This window comes from Giraffa tippelskirchi, chromosome 6, assembly GCF_054371585.1.
Source record: "Giraffa tippelskirchi isolate mGirTip1 chromosome 6, T2T-mGirTip1v1.2.pri, whole genome shotgun sequence".
Classification (NCBI taxonomy): domain Eukaryota; kingdom Metazoa; phylum Chordata; class Mammalia; order Artiodactyla; family Giraffidae; genus Giraffa; species Giraffa tippelskirchi.
The window spans coordinates 176,544,784-176,571,188 of record NC_137280.1 but is presented as its reverse complement, the minus strand read 5'-3'; the positions used below and the strand labels follow the sequence as shown (position 1 = coordinate 176,571,188).

Sequence of the window (26,405 nt, the reverse complement as noted above, 5' to 3'; positions counted from 1 at the left end):
TCAGGGTCTTTTCAAATGAGTCAACTCTTCACATCAGGTGGCCAAAGGATTGGAGTTTCAGCTTCAACATCAGTCCTTCCAATGAACACCTGGACTGATCTCCTTAGGATGGACTGGTTGGATCTTCTTGCAGTTCAAGGGACTCTCAAGAGTCTTCTCCAACACCACAGCTCAAAAGCATCAATTCTTCAGTGCTCAACTTTCTTTATAGTCCAACTGTCACATCCATACATGACTACTGGAAAAACCACAGCCTTGACTAGATAGACCTTTGTTGACAAAGTAATGTCTCTGCTTTTTAATATGCTGTCTAGGTTGGTCATAACTTTCCTTCTAAGGGGCAAGCATCTTTTTTATTTCATGGCTGCAATCACCATCTACAGTGATTTTGGAGCCCCAAAAAATAAAGTCTGCCACCGTTCCCCCATCTATTTTCCATGAAGTGATGGGACCAGATGCCAGGATCTTAGTTTTCTGAATGTTGAGCTTTAAGCCAGCTTTTTCACTCTCCTCTATCACTTTCATCAAGAGGCTCTTTAGTTCTTCTTCACTTTCTGCCATAAGGGTGGTGTCATCTGCATATCTGAGGTTATTGATATTTCTCCCAGCAATCTTGATTCCGGCTTGTGCTTCATCCAGCCCAGCGTTTCTCATGATGTACTCTGCATATAAGTTAAATAAGCAGGGTGACAATATACAGCCTTGACGTACTCCTTTTCCTATTTGTAACCAGTCCTTGTTCCATGTCCAGTTCTAACTGCTGCTTCTTTACCTGCATACAGGTTTCTCAAGAGGCAGGTCAGGTGGTCTGGTATTCCCATCTCTTTCAGAATTTTCCACAGTTTGTTGTGACCCACACAGTCAATCCCCTTACTTTCCCCTAAGTTCTGTAATAAAGATGCCACACCCTTTGAGACTAGAGTCACAGCTTTGTGCTTTGACTCACATCCAATATAAGTAAAATTTCTTGGAATGAAAAACTCACGTTGTTCCTTTGGTGTATGCCACACATATCACACACATTTCTGTAGCATTATAATTTTTTAAAAAAGAAAGACAGGAGGGAATTCCCTGGCAGTCCTGTGGTCAGGACTCTGTGCTCTCACTGCTGAGGGTCTGGGTCCAATCCCTGGTAAGGGAACTAACATCCCACAAGCTGTATGGTGCAGCCAAAAAGAGACAGTTTTTTAAAGAAAGAGAGACAGAAAGGAAGGACAGAAAAGAGACCAGAAGTCTTAAATTTTTATGAATTCCAGCCTATCAATCATTTCTCATGGATCATGCCTTTGGTGTTCTATCTAAAAAATCACCTCCATGCCTAAGGTTATCTGGGTGTTCTATTTATCTTCTAGGTGTTTTACAGTTTTAAATCTTACATTTAGGTCTGTGATCCATTTTGAGTTAATTTTTGTGACTGGTGTAAAGTCTGTGTATAGATTCATTATTTGCATATTTTTTTTGTCCCTATTCCAGTGCCATTTGTTGAAAATATTAACTGTTCTCCCCTGTGCTGACTTTGCCCCTTTTCTTCAAAGTTCAGTCAACTATATTTATGTGGATCTACTTCTGGACTCTCTAGATTCTGTTTCACTGATCTATTTGCTTATCTGTTTATTTTCTTTCACAAAGGCCAAATTCTCTTGATTACTGTGTCTTTATAATAAATCTGGAAGTCACATAATGCCGGTCTTCTAATTTTGTTCTCCAATATTCCATCGCCTATTCTGGGTCTTTTGCTACTCCATATGAATTTTACAATCAGTTTGGCATTTGCTGGGATTTTGATTGGGATGTGTATTAAATATATAGTGCAAAATGGGAAAAACTGCTATCTTGACAATATTAAGGACACAGGATAACAATTATTTCTTCTTTGATTTCTCTTATCAGACCTCTGTCATTGTTCTTCTATAGATCATGTACATACTTTGTTAGATTTATACCTAAGTATTTCATTTTTGAGGTTCTAATGTAGATGGTATTGTGCTTTTAATTTCATATTCCACCTTTTCATTGTTAATACATAGGGAAGTGGTTGACTTTTGTATGCTAACACTGTATCCTGCAAAGTGAAGTCACTCAGTTGTGTCTGACTCTTTGTGATCCCATGGACTGTAGCCCGCAAGCCTTCTCTGTCCATGGGATTTTCCAGGCACGAATACTGGAGTGGGTTGTCATTTCCTGCAAACTTGCTATAACTGATTGTTTGTTTCAAGAGTTTTTGGTTGATTGTCTTGGATTATCTACATAAACAATCATGTCATTTGTAAATAATGACATTCATTCCCAATCTGTATACATTTTATTTCTTGTTCTGGTCTTGTTTCATTAGTTAAGATTGACAGGATTTTTTTAACAAGCAGTGGCAAGGGAGGGACATCCATGTCTTGCTCTGATCTTAGTGGGAAAGTCACATGTTTCTCACATTTATGTATGATGTTAGCTGGAAGTTTTTTGTAGATATCCTTTATCAAGTTGAGGAAGTTCGCCTTTATTCCTAGTTTACTGAGAGTTTTTAATCACCAGTTGGTGGTAGATTTTGTCAAATGCTTTCTCTGCATCTACTCATATGCTCATGTAATTTTTCTTTTTAGTTTGTTGATATAATGGATTCCATTAATTGATTTTCAAATATTGAACCAGACTTTCACACCTGAAATAAACTCCACTTAGTCAAGGTATGTAAGTTCTTTTTCTACACTGTTGGATTTAATTTCTTAATAATTCAAGGATTTTTGCATCTATGTTCATGAAAGACATCGGTCTATAGTTTGCTAATATCTTTGTCTGCTTTTGGTGTTAGAGAACATTATCATCATAGAATGGAATTAGTAAGTTTCTCTCTGTTTCTTTCTCTGAGGTAGGTTTGTGGAAAAGTGGTGCAATGTCCTCCTTAGATATTTGACAGAATTCACCAATGAAGGCGTCTGGGCCTGGTGCTTTCTGGTATTCACGGTTATTAATGATCGATTCAATTACTTTAATAGATACATGCCTGTTCAGATTGTCTATCTTGTCTTATGTGAGTTTTAGCAGACTGTGTACTTCAAGGCACTCTGCCATTTCTCCCAGCTTATCAAATTTATGGACATAGGGTTGATTAAAGAGTATTCCTTCATTATCCTTTTAATATCCATGGGATATATAGTGATGTCTCCTCTTTCACTTCTGATATTAGTAATTTGTACCCACACTGATTTTTTTGTTAGTGTGGCTAGAGACTTGTTGATTTTATTCACCTTCTCAAAGAATCAGATTTTAGTTTTGTTGACTTTTCTCAATTAGTTTCATGTTTTCATTTTCACTGAGTTCTACTCTAATTTTCATTATTCCTTTTCTTCTGTGTACTTTGGATTCAATTTGCTCCTTTTTCTATTGCCCTAAGGTAGAAGCCTGGATGATTGATTTTAGATCTTTCTTCTTTTCTAGCAAATGCAGTCCATGCTATAAATTTCCCTCTAAGTACTGCTTTTGCTTTACCCCACACATTTTGATAAGTTTTCTTTTCAGTTTCATTTAGTTCAAAATATTTTTAAATTTTTCTTGAGATTTCTTCCTTGGTCCATGGGTTATTTAGAAGTGTGCCGTTTAATCTCCAAGTATTTGGGGATTTTCTGGCTATCTTACTGTATCAATTCTATTCTTTTAAATATATTTTGATGTAGCTTATGACCTAAAATGTGGAATATCTTGCTGAATTGTGCAATATAAGCGTGAGAAGAACGTATATTCCCGTTTTTGCGTGAAGTAGTCAACAGATGTTCACTATGTCTAGCTGACTAATGGTATTATTAAGTTCACTCTGTCCTTACTCACTTTCTGTCTGCTGCATCTGTCCATTTCTGATGGGGGTGGGGGAAGGGTACCGAAATCTCCAGCTGTCATGGAGGTCCACTCATTTCTCCCTGCAATTTTAACAGTTTTTGCAGTTCTACCAATATTTTCATGCTATGCTCTTAAGCACAAGTACATTAAGGATTGTACTGTCTTCCTGGAGAACTGACCCCTTGAACATTATGTAACTCTCTTTATCCCTGATAAATGTCCTTGCTTTGAAGTCTGTCTTATCTGACGTTAATATAGCTACCCCCACTTTCTTTTGATTAGGGTCAGTATGGTGTATCTTTCTCCATCCATTACTATTCATCTACATGTGTCTTTATATGTAAAGTGGGTTTCTTTAGACAGCATACAGTTGTTTCCCTTTCCTCAGGTCAGTCAGGCTCTAGCTGAACAGTGTCTTCTGAGGAGAGACCTTGCTAAGAACAGAATGCTCTAACCTGTGTCAAAGTGGTCCCCATCCTCTTCCACTGCCAAGATCATGAGAGTTTCTTTTTCCCTCTATATTCACTGGGAGAACCTAGCAGGGATTCGGGAGGTAAAATTCTCAAGTGTGAAGGCCCCTCAACGAGAGGGTCCTCCAGGAGTTTTTAACCATCAGGGCGTCCAGAGTGTGTCAGTTCTAGTTCAGGTTTTTCTACACCTAACACTTGTTCTCAAGTCTGATGTTGCTCTGATTAGTTGTGATTCTCTGTATTCACTTGTCCATCTCTCCAGTTTGGGTGACAGTCATTTTGCTCTGTGACCTATCTTCTCTACTGGATCTAAGAAGAGTTGCTGATTTTTCAGTTTGTTCAGGTTTTTATTTGCTGTTAGGATGGAGTGACAACTTCCAAGCTTCTTACATGCTGGATTGGAAAATGGACGTCTTAACTTCTGAAGCTGCTAAAGAACCAATTCACTGTTCACAAACTGGCAAATTAATGTCTAAAAGCAAGTATTTATCCTACCTTTCTTATATGATCACAGCAACTGAAGAGCTGATATGGGAAAAATTTTTATTGAAAATTCCAGCTAACAATTGCATTAGGAATGACAGAAGTAAAATATTGTCATTTTACAACCTCCACTGAACTAATGGATCTAAGCAGGGGACATCAAGTGTTTCAGGAGGTAAAAGGCTGAAAAGAAAATTTTTAATAGATTGACCAGGCTGACAACAGTGGAACCTATTAGCAGACAATATATACCTCTTGTTATGAAACAACAGGAAATCTATACCAGGCCAAAATAAACAGCAAGAATATTATCAAGCCTCTGGAGCTAACTTCCAGTTTGCTGGAAAACTGAAAGATAAGGGAATACATGAAACTGCATCACAAGATGCTAACAACAAAATCCAAAATGAAAGAATTCAATTCTATTGAGCAAATTACCCAGTTTCTTTCACAAATGCATAGCATTTTAAAAGCCGGGAACCTAGAGATTAAAAGAAATTATTCAAATGCAATGTATAAGCCAGGTTTGGATCATGATTCAAATGAACCAACTGCAAAAAGAACACATTTAACAATCATTTGAGCACAATCAGGATAATTAATAATATTAAGGAATTATCTTTATTTTTAGGTGAGTTAATGATAACACAGTTTTGTTAAAGAGAAAATTTTAAAAAACAACTTGAAGTTTCTATAAAATTATCCAATGTAGAAGAAAGGTAGGTGAGAGTACAGGTGTAAACACCAACCAAAATACTGACTAGATGGATGGATGAGTCAATGCGAGTTCACTTAATTATTCTCTCTTCTTCTGTACACTTGCAAATTTTCACAATTAAAACCACTGTAAAAAGTTAGGCAGAAGGGACAGGCACTGGTTGTGAAGAAAATTTAGAAGTATCCCAACTAATTTATTTTGGCAGCATTTCTTTCATGTGAATATATAATCACATATTTTATAATCAATAATGTTTTATATTCAATAAAAATAAGACACTACTTATTAGAGACATTGAAATCTATTTTTTACCAGGAAATAGTGACTAAACATTTTTTAAAGTCAAGTAGGATACAGCATTTCAGTGAATTTAAAAATCACACTATAGAAAGAATTCCAGAGTGGAAAGACAAACCTTGATCATCTCTGCCTCTATCTGCTGATGGACACCTATGTAGCTCTTCTTCACCTGCTGCTTGTCCTTTATCATCATGGTGAGCCTGTGTAAGGGCCCAGAATTCAGGTCCTCTGCATGCGTCTTCATGATCCTGCTAAGCTGTTCCGTCTGCTGAATCATAAGTAGCCAAGACTTTTTGAAAAATAAGAAATAAAATTAGCATTTGTATTAGAGGTTTCCATTTAGCTGTGTTCAGGAACTTTAAACATTTAGTTTTACACAAATTATTACATTAATATAAAAATAACAGGTTTCTGGCAATTATGCAATAAGCTATATGAATGTTTTGTATATAACATCTTTAAATTCAAGCACAAATGCTTCAAAATTCAGTAAGCAGAGACTGTGCAGAATACCCGGCCAGGATTGAGGGACTTGTGGGGAATCCACTCCTGCGGTCTTCATTTCACCACTGCTTGTTTGTTTCCCAACACTCTGATATATTCTTCTGCCCACACTTGTCTATTGTCTCAGTAAGGTAGCCACTCCCTAACAGTCAAATGCAACAGAAACGTACCCATCTCCATTCTCACCTGTTTCTCGGCGGCATCTGATCCTACTGACTCACTGCTTCCCAAAACTCTCCTTTTTGGTTTCTATGGCCTCTTTTCTTCCAACTTACTGACCTGCCTTCCTCCCTTCCTACAAATTCCTTCTCAGTCTTTATACCTGCTCTCCTTTTGCTGCCTAAGTCTTTTTTTTTTTTTTTTTTTTTTGTTTTTTGTTTTTTGTTTTTTTTTTCTGCCTAAGTCTTAAATAATTGAATTCTCTAGATTTCTATCTTTTCTCTTCTCTTAATAAATTAGCTATAAACCATTAGTTTTCCATGGTTTTTCTAGCTCAACACATTGCTTCAACAGCAGACACACATAATCCTGGGTTTGGGACAAGTGGGCGTATAGATACAGCTGGAAGAACAAGTCATTTGTTACTAGACTTTCTAGCATATAAGTAGTGGGGGGGGGAAGCAACAGAAGAACGCTCTTCACTACAGGTCTTCAAAATCCTATTCAGAAACAAGTTTAGTTTGGTCAGAGAGGATCCATATTAAAGATACCAAAAAAAAAATAGACAAGGCATGTTTGGATATTTCTCAAAAGTAATTCTTCTACACTATTACTTTTGATCTGTAAATGAACAGAATTAATTTCGTTACTGTTAGTATTCCAAGGTAATCCTAAAACAAAATTTAACAAGTATCTAAATCAAAAGGGTAGCCTAAAGGAAGCAAACTCTTAGTCACAGTCAGAAGTCTCCAGGGTCTACCTGGGTATCCTTGTGTTTGATACACTGCAGTATATGCTCTTTTAAAAAAAGTAATCTTTGAGGAGATTCTTTAGGGAAAAAGATCATTTTTAGTTGTAAAATTTTAGTTGTTTTTACAAACACAAAATAAGACAGGTAGCCTAGGAACTCATCATATTTACTTTCAAATTCAAAACCCTGAGTACTAAGATGCTCTTGATTCCATAAAGCCATTTAAAACTGATGTGGCTCTTCCATTAAAATATAAAATTTAAGAAAGATGAAAATAAAAAACTATACAAATGTGAATTAAAAATATAACCTAAACCGCCCCAGTGACTCTCGTAGCTCTGTCTTTTTCATTTGATATTTTCACTCTAAAAAATACAGTGTTAGGAAAACATTCTATATAGCACGTACAGAATGTTAAGGCTACCAAAAATAAAGTGAGAAGCATCGATTTCTTTCTCAAAAAACAAATATCCACTATCTTCAAAAAACAAATATTCTCTAAGTGCTTTGTAGCAAGAAATTTTTGTGTTTCTATGTAGGAGTCCTTGCAGCCTAGGGAGTCTTCTTAGAAGCTAACGTTAAAGGTCAGATTACCCTCCACCTCGCTGGACACCACATCTCATCCTGTCTAATAGCCCTGTTCATTGTAGTTACTGTGGAAAGTCAAAACCTCCCAAGGAATATATCATCACCCCAACTGTCAAAGTCATAGTGACCTCAATATTTTCCATTTTGACCCAGGACACAATCTATAGAATCCTGTACTGACTGTCAAGAACTCCTGCTCTGTGATTAGAAAACTCCTTATACGTTTTATCAGAACTTTCCATTTATCTTGTATCTTTAACAGAAATCTACTCAATCCCACTACTAACAACCTAGTAAGGCTAATAAATACTCCCGCTCTTCGTAAAAAAATCTCTGCTCTTCTGAAGCCAAAGCAACCCTTGAAGATGAACACTCCATCAGAAAGTCTTTCTGATTCTCCCTCCAAAGTCTACCACAAATCTACCCACTTCTCTTCATATTCACTGCCACCCCTTTTGGAAGTTTTGATTCTCTCTGGTTTAGACCTAATTGGTGTCCTCTCTTCTGCTGATGCTCCTTTCCACACCATTCCCCTTAAAGTAGCAAAAGAAACTGCCATTCTCCTGCATAAAACCGTATACAGGCTGTCCTTTCCATTTAAAGGAAAATCCAAACTTCCTTCTAAGACCTAAAGTGTCTCAAATTATGTATCCTCTGTCTATCCATTCAGTTTCTGTTTTGCCATCTTCTATCCAGCTAAATAAATTCTACGAGTGTTGGTCTTCTGAAGTTTCCTGAACATTCTCTCTTCCTGGGAGCTTATCCTCTCTTTCACATGGCCAGATCCATCTCTTCCATTAGGAATCAGCTAAATCTCATGCAGGTCACATCCTTGCTATTTGCTATCTCAGCACTTAAAATCACTATTTATTTGTGTGTATATTTGGTTTTTTTTTTTTTAAGATCTCCCCAACTACAATGGAATCTCCATGAGGGTTAGTACTGTGTTTCCTTGTTCACTATTTTATGTATTAATGGTGATATAAAATCATGAAGTGAAAATATGCCACTAAATAAACTGCTTCAAACTGGAATTAGATAGCATGAGTGAGTGAGTGAAAGTCGCTCAGTCGTGTCCGACTCTTTGCGACCCCATGGACTGTATAGTCCATTGAATTCTCTAGGCCAGAATACTGGAGTGAGGTGGGAGACCTGGGTTCGATTCCTGGGTTGGATAGCATGAAGCAACGCCAATTATGATGGGGAAGGAAAACTTAACAGGTCTGTCTTCAACCAATAAAACAACAGAGGGATCAGAGCAGCGCCTAAAGCAGTAAGAAGTACCGGCCTAACAGGAGTGAGTGCGTGGGCAGGGAGACGCTGGGTGTGACCAGAATTAGACACATGGCTGGGACGTTTGCTGTAAAGAGACATGAGTAAAATGTTAACAGACGCCTGATACAGAAACAAACAAAAAAGGATGCATTTCAACATTTATAATAAAACTGATAGAGCACTTTGCAGACATGGCTCTTTAGTTCTGGCATAGCACTGGCCAAAGCATAAAATATTTGTTGATTAGGATAATTTGTGGAAGATAATTCCGTATAACCTAATAAACAAAATCATCATCTCATCTGCAGGCCATCTGCAGACATTCAAATTGCCTTATTATACAGAATCCTGCTTAAATGATTAATAATGTTCCTCATAATGGAATTTTACCAGCAGTCAGAGTCACTGATGCTGAAAGCTACAGATAGAGTAAGGAATTTAAAAAAAGTAACAATATCTGGTTTAATTTTACAAAAATTTAATCACAGGCAAAGAATAATAGAACTTGAAAATAAAACTACTGTGGTTAAGTTTACAAAACAGAATATAAGTATATTAACTTTTCAGAGAAGAGCTACAAAAATGTGAAAGTAGGAATAATTTAACTATAATAAACTAGACAAAAATCCCAAAGGATACTAACAAAAATCAAGAGCGAGAGATTGATAAGAAGTATAAGTACATTCATTTCTTAATCTTTTATATATAAGTCAATAGACAGCATTAACTAGAAAGTTTATAAATAAAGAGAGACAGATTTAAGCTTATAATTCTTAAGCTTCAAAAATTAAACAAGTGAATGTTTAAAAAGGCAGACTTTGCAGGCTTCCTCTATTACAAAAATAATTTTTAAAGAAAGCTAACATTGTCCACTAAAAAAAGGAAAGAAAACACAAAAAAATTTTAATTATTCAAAATAAAAATAAATTGCAAAGTAAAAATAATAACATCTGTTAGCAGTACATAAAAATATTATCTGTTTAACATCTATAAGAAGGAAAATTATTATCAAATCAGAGGAGGAAAGATTTCATTGTACACTATAAATAAGAAATATCAGTAACGTAAAAAAACATATAACAATAACAAAAAATGGTAGGGAAGTCCCTCCAAAAAAATATGAACAATAAAATTCAACAGTCATTATATTCAAATGATCTAAAACTGAATTTTAGACACAAAATATAAAACAAGGAAGGGCAAAGTATGATGCCAAAGAATATCACTCACAATTAATATATAACCATTGTGATTGTTTTCATTCTAGAAATCAGTGCATCCAAACAAAAAGCAAAAATGAGGGAATGCAATGATAAATCAAAAGTGGTAAGAGAAGTAAATATACTCATCTCTACTTATGATAGACTAAACCAAAAAAATAAATAATACAGAGTATCTGAATAAGAAATTTAGTAATTAATATGTTTGATTTATCATCATATATAAAACTCTACACACTACAGGTCTAGAAAATGTCTATTTTAGAAGAATATTTTTAAAATTTATATAATATTGGACTATAAAAATCTGCATAAATTTTCTCAAAAATAGAAATAGGTTATACTAATTCCATTATCTAGCTTCTTTCACTTAAAGGAAAAAAAAATCAGAATTTTTTACAGGAAAAAATCAAATCATTTCTACAAAATGCACAGGCCAAAAAAAAAATTTTTAATCTAAAAGAAATCCTGGAAATAACAGTAAGTAAAATACTATCAAGATCAATTTGCTCAAAGATTTACTTTGCTCAAAGATTTACTTCTATTTCTAGGTAAAAAAAGTTTTAAAAAGTTTATAAAATTCAAGTTTATAAGTTAGAAAAAGGAGAACAATGTAAAACTAAGTACAAAGGAGAAATTGAAAAGAAAAAATTAAAAATATTTATTAATTAGATAAATTAAAAATAGAAAAAATGTTGATAGCATTACAAAGGAGAGCTTAGCAATGACAAAGGAAATAACAATAAAAGAAATAAAGTACATAAGATCTATAACTAGAAAAGAGAAATAACCATAAGTTAGGATGAAATTACAAAAACTATGAGAAGAATCTGAAAATAAATGAAGTGGCTCCTTTATTTCTTTTAAAGATAAACGCAAATTAGTAAACTGACATTTCAAGAGACAGCAACACAGATCATTCCATTTTCTGCTCACAGGCACAGTTTCAGTCCTTCACAGGCTGGAACCTGATCTCTGCAAACTGTATTTCCCAGGCATCCCCCTGCTAACTGGCTTTTGGTTTTGCTGTGCAACGGGAGGTCCTGGCACAAGACTGAGAGGCGGGAAGAAGGGAAAACCTGGACATGTCTCTCTCCGTCAGATCGCTTCCTGTCTCTCTCTTGCTGACTGTAATGAGCCTTCCTCGGCCCATTGTGGCTTCCAGATGGCAGAGGCTCCATGGAGTCACTCATCTCAGATTGTCTCACCTTCCTCTGTTCACTCCTAGACCTTCAAAAATCTTTGAACATATTTCCCCCAATTAAATCCTGTTTATTGAAGTACCTGGTATAAATTTTGTTTTCATAACTGAATCCCAACTCTTACAGATAGAAAATTCAAAGAGGCCAATAACCATGTAATACATGGTTATTATTAGCCAATCATCAATAAAATACCTCTAAAAAAGTGTGGGGCTTTCCTCATAGCTCAGTTGGTAAAAAATCCACCTGCAATTTAGGAGACCCTGGTTCAATTCCTGGGTCAGGAAGATCCGCTGGAGAAGGGACAGGCTACCCACTCCAGTATTCTTGGGCTTCCCTTGTGGCTCAGCTGGTAAAGAATCTGCCTGCAATGCGGGAGACCTGGGTTCAATCCCTGAGTTGGAAAGATCCCCTGGAGAAAGGAAAGGCTACCCACTCCAATACTCTGGCCGTGCTTATTTAACTTCTATGCACAGTACATCATGCGAAATGCTGGGCTGGATGAATCATTAGTTGGAATCAAGATGGCCAAGAGAAATATCAATAACCTCAGATATGCAGATACCACTCTAATGGCAACAAGAAAAGAGGAACTAAAGAGCTTCTTGATGAGGGTGAAAGAGCTGGTTTAAAACTCAACATTCAAAAAACTAAGATCATGGCATCTGGTCCCATCACTCCATGGCAAATAGAAGGTGAAAAAGAGGAAGCAGTGACAGATTTTATTTTCTTGGGCTCCAAAAACACTGCAGACGGTGGCTGCAGCCATGAAATTAAAAGATGCTTGCTTCTTGGAAGGAAAGCTATGACAAACCTAGACAGCATTATAAAAAGCAGGCACATCACTTTGCTGACAAAGGTCGGTCTAGTCAAAGCTATGGTTTTACCAGTAGTCATTTATGCATGTGAGAAAGAAGAAAGATAGCGCTAAGTCGTGTCCAACTCTTTGCGATCCTATGAACTGTAGCCCGCCAGGGTCCTCTGTCCATGGGATTCTCTGGGCAAGAATCCTGGAGTGGGTTGCCATTTCCTTCCCCAGAGGATCTTCCCAACTCAGGAACTGAACCCAGGTCTCTCACATTGCAGGCATATGCTTTACCAACTGAGCTACAAAGAAGCCCCAAAGAAAGCTGAGCACCAAAGAATTGATGCTTTTGAACTGTCGTGCTGGAGAAGACTCCTGAGATCCAACCAGTCCATCCTAAAGGAGATCAGTCCTGGGTGTTCACTGGAGGACTGATGTTGAAGCTGAAACTCCAATACTTTGGGCCACCTGATGCGAAGAACTGACTCACTGGAAAAGATCTTGATGCTGGGAAAGATTGAAGGCAGGAAGAGAAGGGGACGACAGAGGATGAGATGGTTGGATGGCATCACCAACTCAATGGACATGAGTTTGAGTAAACTCCGGGAGTTGGTGATGGAAAGGGAGGCGTGGCATGTTGCAGTTCATGCAGTCACAAAGTCAGACACAACTGAGTGACTGAACCAACGGATCTTATGATCAGTTTTGAAACATTTCAAAAATGAGTACTTAATAGTGAAATATAGAAGTATTCCCATATAAGTCAAACACAAACCAAGCTGTTTAATATGAACAATGCTATTTAACATTGTTTCTCAGATGCCTCTGAAGAAAATAATGATTTGAAAGGAAAAGGTTTCCCTTTTTAATAACAAAAAATACAAATGAAGCCATTTGAAATTATTATTTCTCAGGTATCAGGTTAACAAAATTAAACCACCACATTCTATAGGTAAGAGAGTAAGATAACAGGTTCTCTAATGCTGTTAGTGGAAATGTTAAATTACTGAAAAACAAATTTGGCAACGAGATATTAAAATTCTAAGTGGGCAAACTTTATACCCAGAAATTCTACTTCTTAGAATTTAGCTCACAAAAAGTATTTGCACAACGATTCAGATTTTTACAAGGATATTTAGCACAGTTTTAAGAGCAAAAAGCATACAATAAAAAATTAAAGAAGTGAGTTTTAAAAGGATATGCAGTCATAAAAAAAGTAAAGTAACTGCATGTGAAATGATATAGAGAAAGCCCAAAATACATAACTAAGTAAAAAAGCCAAACTTCAGAACAGTTTATAAGAATACAAAGTTATTTCTGTAAGGTAAATAAATGTCTTATGAGAGCATATGCATCAAAAAAAAAATTGCTGGAGAGGGTGTGGAGAGAAGGAAACCCTCTGTACTGGTGGTAGGAATGTAAATTGGCACAGCCACTGTGGAGTTCCCTAAAGAACTAAAAACAGAGCTGGGGGAAATGGATGTATGTGTATGTATGGCCAAGTCCCTCTGCTGTCCACCCAAAACTATCACAACATTGTTAAATGCTTATACCCCATTATAAAACTTAAAGTTTAAAAAAAAAAAAGAAGCAATGTTTTGCCAAAATGAAATCAAATTCTTTGGAGTCAGACAGTTCTGGATTTCAGTCATTTTATTCACTGCATGGACTTCAGTAGTTTAATCTGAGTCTCAGTTTCTTTAACTATGAAATGGGGGGAAAGTCTATCACCACATAGGTTGTTCCAAGGCCTAAACGAAGCACTGCACAGAGCTAAGCATTCACCTAACGTTAGATGTTAAAATACTAACAACTTTCATGTACAGAAAATGTCACAAAAAAAACAATTGTCTTTAAAAGGATAACCCAACCAGAAGCTGACTGTGGCTCATATCATGAGCAACTTACTGCAAAATTCAGGCTCAAATTGAAAAAAGTTGGAAAACCACTAGACCATGCAGGTATGACCTAAATCAAATCCCTTATGATGATAAAGTGGATGTGACGAATGGATTCAACGGATTAGATCAGGTAGACAGTGCCTGAAGAACTATGGACAGAGGTTCCCAACATTGTACAGGGGGCGGCGACCAAAACTCCAAAAGAAAAAGAAATTTGAGAAGACAAACGGCTGTCTGAGGGGCCTTACAAACGGCTGAAAAAGAAGAGAAGCAAAAGGGAGTGGGGAAGGGAGAGATATACCCCACTGAGTGCAGGGTTCCAGAGAACAGCAAGGAGAGACAAGGAAGTCTACTTACGTGAACAGTGCAAAGAAAGAGGAATACAACAGAATGGAAAAGACTAGAGATCTCCTCAAGAAAACAGGGGATACCAGGGAATATCTCATGCAAAGATGGGCACAAAAAGGACAGAAATGGCAAAGACCTAGGAGAACTTGAAGATATCAGGAAGAGGTGGCAAGAATACAAAGAAGAACTATACAAAAAAGGTCTTCATGACCCAGATAACCATGATGGTGTGATCACTCACCTGGAGCCACACAATCTGGAGTGGGAAGCCAAGTGGGTCTTAGGAAGCATCACTACAAACAAAGCTAGTGGAGGTGATGGAATTCCACTTGAGCTATTTCAAATCCTAAAAGATGATGCTGTTAAAGTGCTGCACTCAATATGCCAGCAAATTTGAAAAACTCAGCAGTGGCCACAGGACTGGAAAGGTCAGTTTGCATTCCAATCTCAAAGAAAGGCAATGCCAAAGAATGTTCAAAGTACTGTACAATTGCATTCATTTCACATGCTAGCAAGATTATGCTCAAAATCCTTCTAGCTAGGCTTTAGCAGTATGTGAACTGAGAACATCCAGATGTACAAGCTGGGTTTAGGAAAGGCAGAGGAATTGGACATCAAATTGCCAACATCCACTGGATCATAGAAAAAGCAAGGGAATTCCAAAAACATCTACTTCTGCTTCATTGACTACGCTAAAGTCTTTGACTCTGGGGATCAAAATATATTGTGGAAAATTCTTAAAGAGATGGGAATACCAGGCCACCTTACCTGTCTCCTGAGAAAGCTGTATGCAGGTCATGAAGCAACAGTTAGAAATGGACATGGAACAATGGACTGGTTCAAAATAGTGAGAGGAATACATCAAGGCTATATATTGTCACTCTGCTGATTTAATTTATATGCAGAGTACATCATGTGAAACGCCAGGCTGGATGAAGCACAAGCTGGAATCAAGATGGCCGGGAGAAATATCAACAACCTCAGATATGCAGATGATACCACTCTAATGACATAAAGTGAAAAGGAATTAAAACTTCTTGATGAGGGTAAAAGAGGGGAGTGAAAAGGCTGGCATAAAACTCAGCATTCAAAAGCTAAGATCATGGCATCCAGTCCCAACACTTCATGGCAAACAGATGGGGAAACAACGGGAACCGTGACAGATTTTATTTTCTTGGGCTCAAAAGTCACTGCGGACAGTGATTGCAGCCTTGAAATTAAAATATGCTTGCTCCTTGAAGGAAAGCTATGACAAACCTAGACAGTGTATTAAAAAGCAGAAACATCACTTTGCCAACAAAGGTCCATATAGTCAAAGCGGGAGGAGAAAGGGACGACAAAGGATGAGATGGTTAGACGGCATCATCAACTAAAACTCAACAGATGTGAGTATGAGTAAACTCCAGGAGTTGGTGATGGACAGGGAGGCCTGGCGTGCTGCAGTCCATGGAGCCACAAAGGGTTGGACACGACGGAGCTACTGAACTGAACTGAACTGAAGGTGTTTCCAGTAGTCATATATGGATGTGAGAGTTGGACTCTAAAGAAAGCTGAGCGCCGAAGAATTGATGCTTTTGAACTGTGGTGTTGGAGAAGACTCTTGAGAGTCCCCTGGACAGCAAGGAGATCCAACCAGTCCATCCTAAAGAAAATCAACCTTGAATATTCACTGGAAGGAGTTATGCTGGAGCTGAAGCTCCAATACTTTGGCCACCTGATTCAAAGAACTAACTCACTGGAAAAGATGCTGATGCTGGGAAAGATTGAGGGCAGGAAGAGAAGGGGATGACAGAGGATGAGACGGTTGGATGGCATCACCGACTCAATGGACATGAGTTTGAGCAAGCTCCAGGGTATAGTGAAGGACCCCTGTCCAGCCCCGTGTGCTGCAGTCCATCGGGTCACAAAGAGTCAAACACGATTTAGTGACTGAACAACAACAGTCAGAACCATATCTGAGTCAACAGCCTTGGGACATTCAAATGTTTTATAACGACAATATAATAATTTCCATAAACTGATTACATATATGAAACCACCAATTGTATAATTTATTTTGATGAGTTTCTGGATATCTTTTTTTCTTACAGCATTTAAAATTTGTTTCCCTGTAAACAGAGCAGGTATTGACTAGTCTCCTTCTCTGCATGGTTTATATCCCAGTACCCAGAAATGTCTACAGATATGATCTCATCTGGTAGATATTTTTAAAGAACCAAAGGACTGAGTTTACTTAGTGAGTCAGAAAGAAATGGGTCATCTGAGTTAAATACATCCTTTAACATCAGGGGAATTTCAGTTTCTCTGTTTAATAGGTGGTGGTTTAGTCGCCAAGTCGTGTCCGACTCTTGAGACCCCATGGACTGTAGCCTGCCAGGTTTCTCTCTCCATGGGATTCTCCAGGCAAGAATACTGGAGTGGGTTGCCATTTCCTTCTCCAGGGGATCTTCCCAAACCAGGGATCGAACTGGGGTCCCTGCATTGCAGGCAGATTCTTTACTGACTGAGCTACAAAGGGAAGCCCACCTTTATAACAACGGAAGGGCTAAAACTTTGAAGATCCTGTTATTCAAGTAGTATAAATTCTCAGATTATCAAACATCTAACATAATCAAAACAAATCCTAAATAAAAATACTAGATAGGCAAAAAAATTATTAAACATTTTAAAATAAAATAGAATCAAAATAATTAACACAATCAAAATCAGTATCTGGGTTCTAAAGACTGGTCCCAAATATGCTGACTCACATCAGCTCACTCGTCACCCAACCTCAGCAGTAAGGAAACCACAGCACTACTAGAATACTGCTACTACTATTGAAAAAGAGCAAGTCTAAACGTCTAAGCAGGAACTTCCCTGGCAGTCCAGTGATTAAGATTCTGAGCTCCCAACACAGAGGGCAGGGGTTCAGGGAACCAAGTCAGGAACTGTGAGGGAACTAAGATCCCTCATGCCACTGGCACAGCTTAAAAAAAAAAAAAATGTCTAAGCACAGATAGAGGCTACAAAGGAAACTGCATTATCTTTTCTTCTCTAATACTTCTCCCAGTTTTCTAGACTCAGCGCCCCTCAATTGCTTTTGCTCTTCTTGGACTTAAAGGTCACCCTGTTCTTCTGAGGAACAGAGATAACTGGCCAGAGTCACCTTTGTCCTTCAGAAGCAAATCACATCAGCTCAGCAGTCTGTCCTACCAAAAGTTAGGGGTTGGATTCAAGATCCCCGCAGTCCCTTCCAGCTCCAACACCCGGTGACCATTCTCTGCTTAGCTACTTCCCTCATCATCCTTACAAACTCACTGAGCTCTGTGGCTCATGTCCACAGGACTCCTTTGTTGATCCAGCTCTAGCGGATCTTTGTTAACACAGGGATGGCCTGTTTGGAAATTTTAGAGGAAATAGTAAATTACAGTACGGAGACGCGCCCCTCCCAACTTCTGTGTGACACTCCTGTCCTCCACCCTGCTGCACCCCATTCCCGTTCTCCATTCCCCGGCCACATCCCAGGGAAGTAGTTCTGCCATTTCCTAGTTCCTGCATCCTCAAAATTTCCTCAAACGGCTCTTTCAGTTCAAAATATTTTACGAAAACAACTCTTTACTTCCTCAGTCCAACCAGTTCTTCCAGCTACTGCTCAATCTAATCTTTTTTAAAACCCCTCAAATAGACTTCTGAGGTTAAAGAAAAAATTAAAACTCTGCATTTATTCCCAGATGGCATGAATCAGGCTGTATACTTAGGATACTCCCTTTCTCTGAAGCTCTATCAAATAAATGCTGTTTTCTTTTCTTGCATTCTCTGTAATAAAGACCCAAGCGGTGAGTTTTACATTCTCCATTACTTCTCCCCAACTCCACCCCTGTTAAAGCTGACCTTGCTTGTCTAGACAGCCTTTTCCTCTTCCTCTTTAACATTATCTACCTCTGATATATCCATAGATTGCCTCTTACTTACCCCTTATATCAATAACCTGAAACACATATCTTCATCTTATAAGTGGTATCAGAGACATTAAGTAATCTTAATTACTTAATTAAGATCATACAGCTAACGAATGGAAGAGTTCAACTTCAACCCAAATCCACCTCTTAGTGGCCTGGACCTAATACAGCCTAAGATATCTGGAGGATACAGAAGGATGGGGACCTAAAGACTCTTGCATCAAAGTAATAAAAATTACTTTGAGAATAATTACCTACGATAAACTGATGAGAGTACCTTACAAACTGGTTACATATCACATCAATCTGTATTTAGTACTTTATCATTCAATTACAAGCTTAAGAGCCATGGGGAACAGCCGCTGACTCCCTGCAGACCCCCTGCTTTAAGCATGAGTCACAAACAGCTAACGTGAAGAAGCCCTTGCAGGCCAAGATTAGTGAGTCACGCTTGGTATCACACACTCTGCTAGAAGAAACGAAGATGAGAACAGAAGAGAAGTCTCACTATATTTAAGTTTCTAATTAGAATAACGGGCCACACTTCAAGTCCCCCTAAGTGAAATAATTAAAAAATAATTATTTTACCTAACCAACCCCAATACCACACTGAATAATTAGAAACAGCATTTTAAGATGGACACACGCGTAGTATACATTTCTTTATGCTCCAGGAAAACAAAATGACTGGTTTGGGACTTTCAATATCTGGAACATTTTTCAGAATATCAATTCATATATTAAAGAACACAAATATCATCTCATACAATACTGTTTTTTACATGCATGCATGCTAAGTTGCTTCAGTTGTGCCCAACTCTTCGTGACCCTATCGATCGCAGCTCACCAGGCTCCTCTGTCCGTGGGATTCTCCAGGCAAGAACACTGGAGTGGGTTGCCATGCCCTCCTCCAGGGGATCTTCCTGACCCAGTGATCAAACCCGAGTCTATTACATCTCCTGCACTGGCAAGCAGGTTCTTTACCACTAGCACCACTTGGGAAATGCATTATTTCAAAAGATTTTCTGAATTTCTAAATGTGATTATTTTATATTTTATTTTATATTTATATTTGGTCACATTGTTTTGTGACCAAAAATAATTCCTAGAAATAAATGCATATCTTATTTCACAGTAAAAAAGACTAATGATTCAGTTTACAGAAATTTTAATCTCCCTTACATCCCCTCCCCTCCCCAAAGGAGACCAGCTGCATACATTAAATATCATCCCAGCTTTCTAAATCAACGAGCATAGCTCCTAAAAAGTCCATTTTACTCTTAAGAAGCCAACAGAGGTAAACATTATTGGATATACTAGAATGAATGCACAATATATAAAAAAAGTAAACACTGTACTCAATTTTTTGAAAACAGAAAACTACATATAGGGAAATTTTTTCTGTCTTTTAGAAAAGCATGCTTTCCACCTCTGAACTAACAGATATGTGGTGAGATAAATGAGTATCCCACAAACAGGTAGTAATTTAAGTGTTCTGAGTTCATTATACCAAAAAATACTTATTCTGGGACACTGAGTCAAAGAATAAACTACTACCAGAGCTATAATTACAGTAAAGCATTGAAAATGATCAACAAAATGACTCAAGCTTGAAAAACACCTAAATAATAGTTGTCGTAAATAGCTTTTCTCTACAAAGTATATCTTCCAACTACTTGCTTGCCTTCTTCTTGCTTGAATACTTTTAAATACATCACAAAAATATATAAAGAGGAATGCACAGTTTCTGTGCACAATAATTCAAACTAAATGTTTCTCTGAAACAACACTTTTTGTTCAGAGTTTGCCCATTACAAAACAAGGATGTTTTTGAAATCTCTGAATTCTTGTGTGATACAGAAACTTAGAAGACAAGCCATGAAATTTCCCTAAAACTGAGCTTTTGAAAGACTGAATTGCAAGTGCAAGGGAAACCTTAGGTAGTTTCCATTCTGAAGAGCCTACCTTTCTGCATTTTTTTTTAACTTTCCCCATTTTCCCACGCCAGCTCTGCAATAAGCTCTACAATAAGAATCACATAACAGCTTTTTAAAAATACCAATTCTTGAATCCCATGACCAGAGACTCTGATTTAATAGGTTTGGGATGGGGTCTCAGCATCAGTATTTTAAAGCTCTCCAAGTAACTCTAATGTACAAGTTCTGCTGTAAGAAAACATTTGTGTCTCTAAATCACTGTGATGTGCAAAAATCACACAGTAAAAAACAAAGACCTTATGGGCAATCAGTGTTAAAGGCACAATACTCAAAAACTTCTTCATGGATATAAATTGACCATAACTTTTTAAGATTAAAAAAAGATAGAACAATAAAAACTTTACATGATCTTCAGTTCAGTTCAGTTCAGTCACTCAGTCGTGTCCGACTCTTTGCGACCCCATGAATTGCAGCACGCCAGGCCTCTCTGTCCATCACCAACTCCCGGAGTCTACCTAAACCCATGTCCATCAAGTTGGTGATGCCATCCAACCATCTCATCCTCTGTCGTCCCCTTCTCCTCCTGCCCCCAATCCTACCCAGCATTAGGGTCTTTTCCAATGAGTCAACCCTTCGCATGAGGTGGCCAAAGTATTGGAGCTTCAGCTTCAACATCAGACCTTCCAATGAACACCCAGGATTGATCTCTTTTAGGATGGATTGATTGGATCTCCTTGCAGTCCAAGGGACTCTCAAGAGTCTTCTCCAACACCACAGTTCAAAAGCATCAATTCTGCGGCACTCAGCTTTCTTAACCGTGCAACTCTCACATCCATACATGACCACTGGAAAAACCATAGCCTTGACTAGACGGACTTTTGTTGGCAAAGTAATGTCTCTGCTTTTAAATATGCTATCTAGGTTGACCATAACCTTCCTTCCAAGGAGTAAGCGTCTTTTAATTTCATGGCTGCAATCACCATCAGCAGTGATTTTGGAGCCCAAAAAAATAAAGTCTGACACTGTTTCCACTGTTTCCCCATCTATTTCCCATGAAGTGATGGGACCAGATGCCATGATCTTAGGTTTCTGAACGTTGAGCTTTAAGCCAACTTTTTCACTCTCCTCTTTCACCTTCATCAAGAGGCTCTTTAGTTCTTCTTCACTTTCTGCCATAAGGGTGGTGTCATCTGCATATCTGAGGTTATTGATATTTCTCCCGGCAATCTTGATTCCAGCTTATGTTTCTTCCAGCTCAGTGTTTCTCATGATGTACTCTGCATATAAGTTAAATAAGCAGGGTGACAATATACAGCCTTGACGTATTCCTTTTCGTATTTGGAACCAGTCTGTTGTTCCATGTCCAGTTCTAACTGTTGCTTCCTGACCTGCATACAGGTTTCTCAAGAGACAGGTCAGATGGTCTGGTATTCCCATCTCTTTCAGAATTTCCCACAGTTTATTGTGATCCACACAGTCAAAGGCTTTGGCGTAGTCAATAAAGCAGAAATAGATGTCTTTCTGGAACTCTCTTGCTTTTTTGATGATCCAGCGGATATTGGCAATTTGATCTCTGGTTCCTCTGCCTTTTCTAAAACCAGCTTGAACATCTGGAAGTTCACGGTTTACGTATTGCTGAAGCCTGGCTTGGAGAATTTTGAGCATTATTTACTAGCATGTGAGATGATCTTACTTGCACTAAATAACTGAGATGTAGAGTCGGTCCTCCATAATGGCAGGTTCCACATTCACAGATTCAATCAGTCTCAGATCAAAAATACTCAGGAAAAAAAAAGCTCCACAAAGTCCCAAAAGGCAAAACTTCAATTTACTGTACACCAGCAACTATTTAAACAGCATTTACAGTATATTAGGCGTTGTAAGTAATCTGGAGATGATTTAAAGCAAACAGGAGGATACACAGTAGGTTATATGCAAACACTATACCATTTTATAATAGAACTTGGGTATCCTTGGATTTTGGTCTCCTCAAGAGTGGCTGTGCTGTGTGCTTAGTCATGTCCCACTCTTTGCGACCCCATGGACTGTAGCCCGCCAGGCTCCTCTGTCCATGGGGATTCTCCAGGCAAGAATACAGGAGTGGGTTGCCAAGCCCACCCCCAGGGGATCTTCCCAACCCAGGGATTGAACCCAGGTCTCCCACGTTACAGGGGGATTCTTTACCGTCTGAGCCACCAAGGAAGCCCAAGAATACTGCAGTGGGTAGGCTATCCCTTTCTCCAGGGGATCTTCCCAACTCAGGAATCGAACTGGGGTCTCCAGCATTGCAGATGGATTCTTTACCAGCTGAGCTACCAGGGAAGCTCCAACCTCTAGGGTGTGGGCGTCCTATGACATGACATTACCTTGAAAAGAAGTTTGCTCATCAAAGCAGGTGTCACAAGGGGTGCAGCTTGTCAGTTATTGTAAAGTGATAGAAAGAGTTATCTGATTTGGACAGAAAATTGCAGTATCACATGTAAGTGGAAATTCCTCATAACACAAGGGGTAAACAAGGTAGCCTGTAAATGAGCGGGGTGTGTGTGTGTGTTTTATATATTCCTAAGCAGCTCAGTTCAGAGATGCAGTTTTCATCTAGTTTCTTCCAGGTTTGTGCATAAACAACTGTAAAACCCATTATGCTCAAATTGCTCCCTAATATATCAACTGCACAGGAACAAATTCATGTTCTTAAATCCAGTGTCACAGCAGAACTGACTCTTTACTTAGGCTTAGGAATTACTGCTTTAAGATACAAAGAAAGTTGGAACTCTAGTTACGTAAGTTACTTGAATTCTTTAACAACTTGGAGGTTGAGGGTACCAACCCTCAATTGGGTTGAAAATTTTCATATAGCTTTACAGTTGGCCCTCACTATGCGCAGCGCCAAATCCTCAAATTTAACGAACCTCAGACAGTGTAGTACCGGAGAAGGCATATGCATGTAAGTGTGACTACCAAGTAATAAGGCTGGCTTATTACTGGCTCCTCAAAGAGCATTTTTAGTTACTTTTAACGCCCACATAGTACATGGAATATTGTCAATATTTCAAGCCATTTCATGTTTAAAAGGTAAGCTTAATATCTCCCTTCAAATATGTTGATAATTAATCTGTATCACTATACTATTTCACAAGAAAGTTGACTATATTCTACAGATATACTTTTATTTTTACTTTTTTCAGCTTTATTGAGACATTAGTAACCTACATCATATGCAACTTTTAGGTAGAAAACATGATAACTAGTTACACACACATATTGTACATTGATTACCACAATGAGGTCAGTTAATACTTCTATCCTCTTATGTAATTACTTTTTTTCCTGCAGTGATAATTTAAGATCGACTCTAACAACTTTCAAGTAATACAATACTGTTAATTACAGCCACCATGCTGTACATATCCTAGAGCTGGAAGTTTACAGTCTTTGATCAACATCTACTCATTTCTTCTACCACCCAGCCCAGCTCATGGCAACTACCATTCCATTCTCTGTTTCCATGAGTTTGGGTTTTAGTTTTCACATGTAACTGAAAACATGTATTATTTGTCTTTGTCTGACTTATTTCACTTAGTGTAATGACCTCAAGAAATATGTTGTCACAAAAGGCAGGATTTCCTTCTTTTCTATGATTGAATAGTATTTCATTGTGTGTATATAGTACATATACCGTATTTTCTTCATCCATTCATCCACTGATGGATGCTGAAGTTACTTCCATATCTTGGCTATTATAAATAACACAATGAACCTGAGGGCACACATATCTCTTCAAGACAGTAATTTCATTTCTCTCAAACATATACTCAGAAGTGGAATTGCAGGATTATATGGTAGTTTTAATTTTTTGAGGAATCTGCACACTTTTTCCAAAGTAACAGTACCAGTTTACGACATCTCTATGTCTTCTTTAGAAAAATGTTTATTCAAATCCTCTGCCCATTTCTTAGACAGATTGTTTGATTATTTGCTCTTGAGTTTTAAGTTCCCTTTTCTTTTTTTGCTGGTTTATAACATTATATAAGTTTCATGTATACAATATTCTGGGTTTCCCTTGTGGCTCAGCTGGTAAAGAATCCACCTGCAATGCAGGAGAGCCGCGTTCGACCCCCAGGTTGGGAAGATCCCCTGGAGAAGGGAAAGGCTACCCACTCCAGCATTCTGGCCTGGAGAATCCCATGGACTCTATAGTCCATGGGGTGGCAAAGAGTTGGACACGACTGAGCAACTTTCACTTTCACTTCATACACTATTCTATTTCTATTTCTACATTCTCTGCAGTGTGCTCACCAACAAAGGTTGACTCTCCATCTGTCACCATACAGTCAACCCCCCTTACCCATTTCAACCTCGCCCCAGCCCCCTTCCCCTCTGATAACCACTACTCTGTACTCTGTATTTATGTGTTTGCTTTGGTTACATTTAGTTTGCTCATTTAGTTGGGGTTTTTCTTTTTTTATTTTTAAAAGTATTCCATTTAAGAGTAAAATCGTTTATTTTTCTTCAGCTGACTTATTTCACTTGCTGTTGAGTTGTACGAGTCCTTCATATATTTTGGATGTTAGTCTCTCAACAGATACATGATTCGCAAACATCTTCTCCCAGTTGGTAGGCTGTCTTTTCATTTTGCTGATGGGGACAGAAAGCGTTTAATTTGATATAGTCTCATTGGGGTTTTGTTTGTTTGTTGGTTTGGTTTTTTGAAAGATATTGTTACGACTGATAAAAAGTATACTATGTCTTCTACGAATTTTATGGTTTCAGGTCTTATATTCAAGTCTTTAACAGATTTTGAGTTGATTCTTTTATATGGCAGAGGACAGTGATCTAGTTTCATTCTTTTGCATGTGACTATCCATTTTCCAAACACAATTTATTGAGAATATTCTTTCTCCATTGTATGTTCTTTGCTCCTCTGTCACAAATTAATTATATATATATTTGTGTGGATTTCTGGGCTCACAATTCTTTTCACTGATCTATGTGTCTGATTTTCTGCCAATACAATGCTGTTTTAATTATAATAGCTTTGTGATATAACTTGAGGTCAGGGAGTGTGATGCCTCCAGTTTTGCTCTCTCTTCTCAGGATTATTCTAGTTATTCAGGGTGGTCTTTTTGGTTCCATACAAATTACAAGATTTTTTAATTTCTGTGAAACATATCATTGAGATTTTGATTTGTTGTTGTTACTGTTTAGTTGCTAAATCGTGTCCAACTCTTTTGCGACCCCACGGACTATACCCCACCAGGTACTCCTGTTCGTGGGATTTCCAGGCCAGAATTCTGGAGTGGATCGCCATTTCCTTCTCCAAGGGATCTCTCCAGCCAGGGGATGAACCCACATCTCCTGCACCGGCAGGTGGAATCTTTACCACTGAGCCACCAGGGAAGCCCTTGGACTTTGATAGGTTTTACATGGAAATTACATTGAATCCATACATCATTTTATCTAATAGGAACATTTTAACAATCTTAATATTTCCAGTCCATGAGCATAGAATATCTTTCCATTTCTTTGTGTCAACTTTAATCTTTTTCAATAACATCTTACAGTTTTCAGTGTACATGTCTTTCACATCCTAGAATAAATTTACTCCTCAGTATTCTTTTTGTTTCAATTATAAATGGGACTCTTAACTTCCTATCCTGCGAGTTGGTTGTTAGCATATCGGAACACACAAAAAATTTTGTTTTACATTGACTTTGTACCCAGAAACTTTATTGTATTCATTAATTATTTCTAATAGTTTTTCTTTTTATGGAGTCTTTAGGACTTTCTATATATAACACCACGGGATTCACAAACAGTGATGGATTTACTTCTTCCTTTCTAATTTGGATGCTTTTTATTTCTTGTTCTTGTCTGATGGCTGTGGTTTGGACTGCCGATACTTTGTTGAATAAAAGTGTGAGAGTGGACATCATCATCTTGTTCCTGATCTTAGAGATCATTTTCACCTTTGACTATAA

General features: G+C 37.8%; 1 protein-coding gene across 29 annotated transcripts in view; it reads right to left on the bottom strand.

Annotated features, from left to right (window-relative positions):
* The window catches only part of FER (FER tyrosine kinase), a 484,930-nt gene that overhangs the window by 356,909 nt on the left and 101,616 nt on the right, over nt 1-26,405 (bottom strand). For all 29 annotated transcript variants that reach the window (XR_014058072.1, XR_014058074.1, XR_014058060.1 and 26 more), the window contains one exon: nt 5,912-6,085. Coding sequence is in view for 11 of the 29 variants with exons in the window: in XM_081505338.1 (XP_081361464.1) it covers nt 5,912-6,085 (174 nt within the window). In the remaining 18 variants the exon portion in view is untranslated. The remainder of the gene's footprint in view (nt 1-5,911; nt 6,086-26,405) is intronic.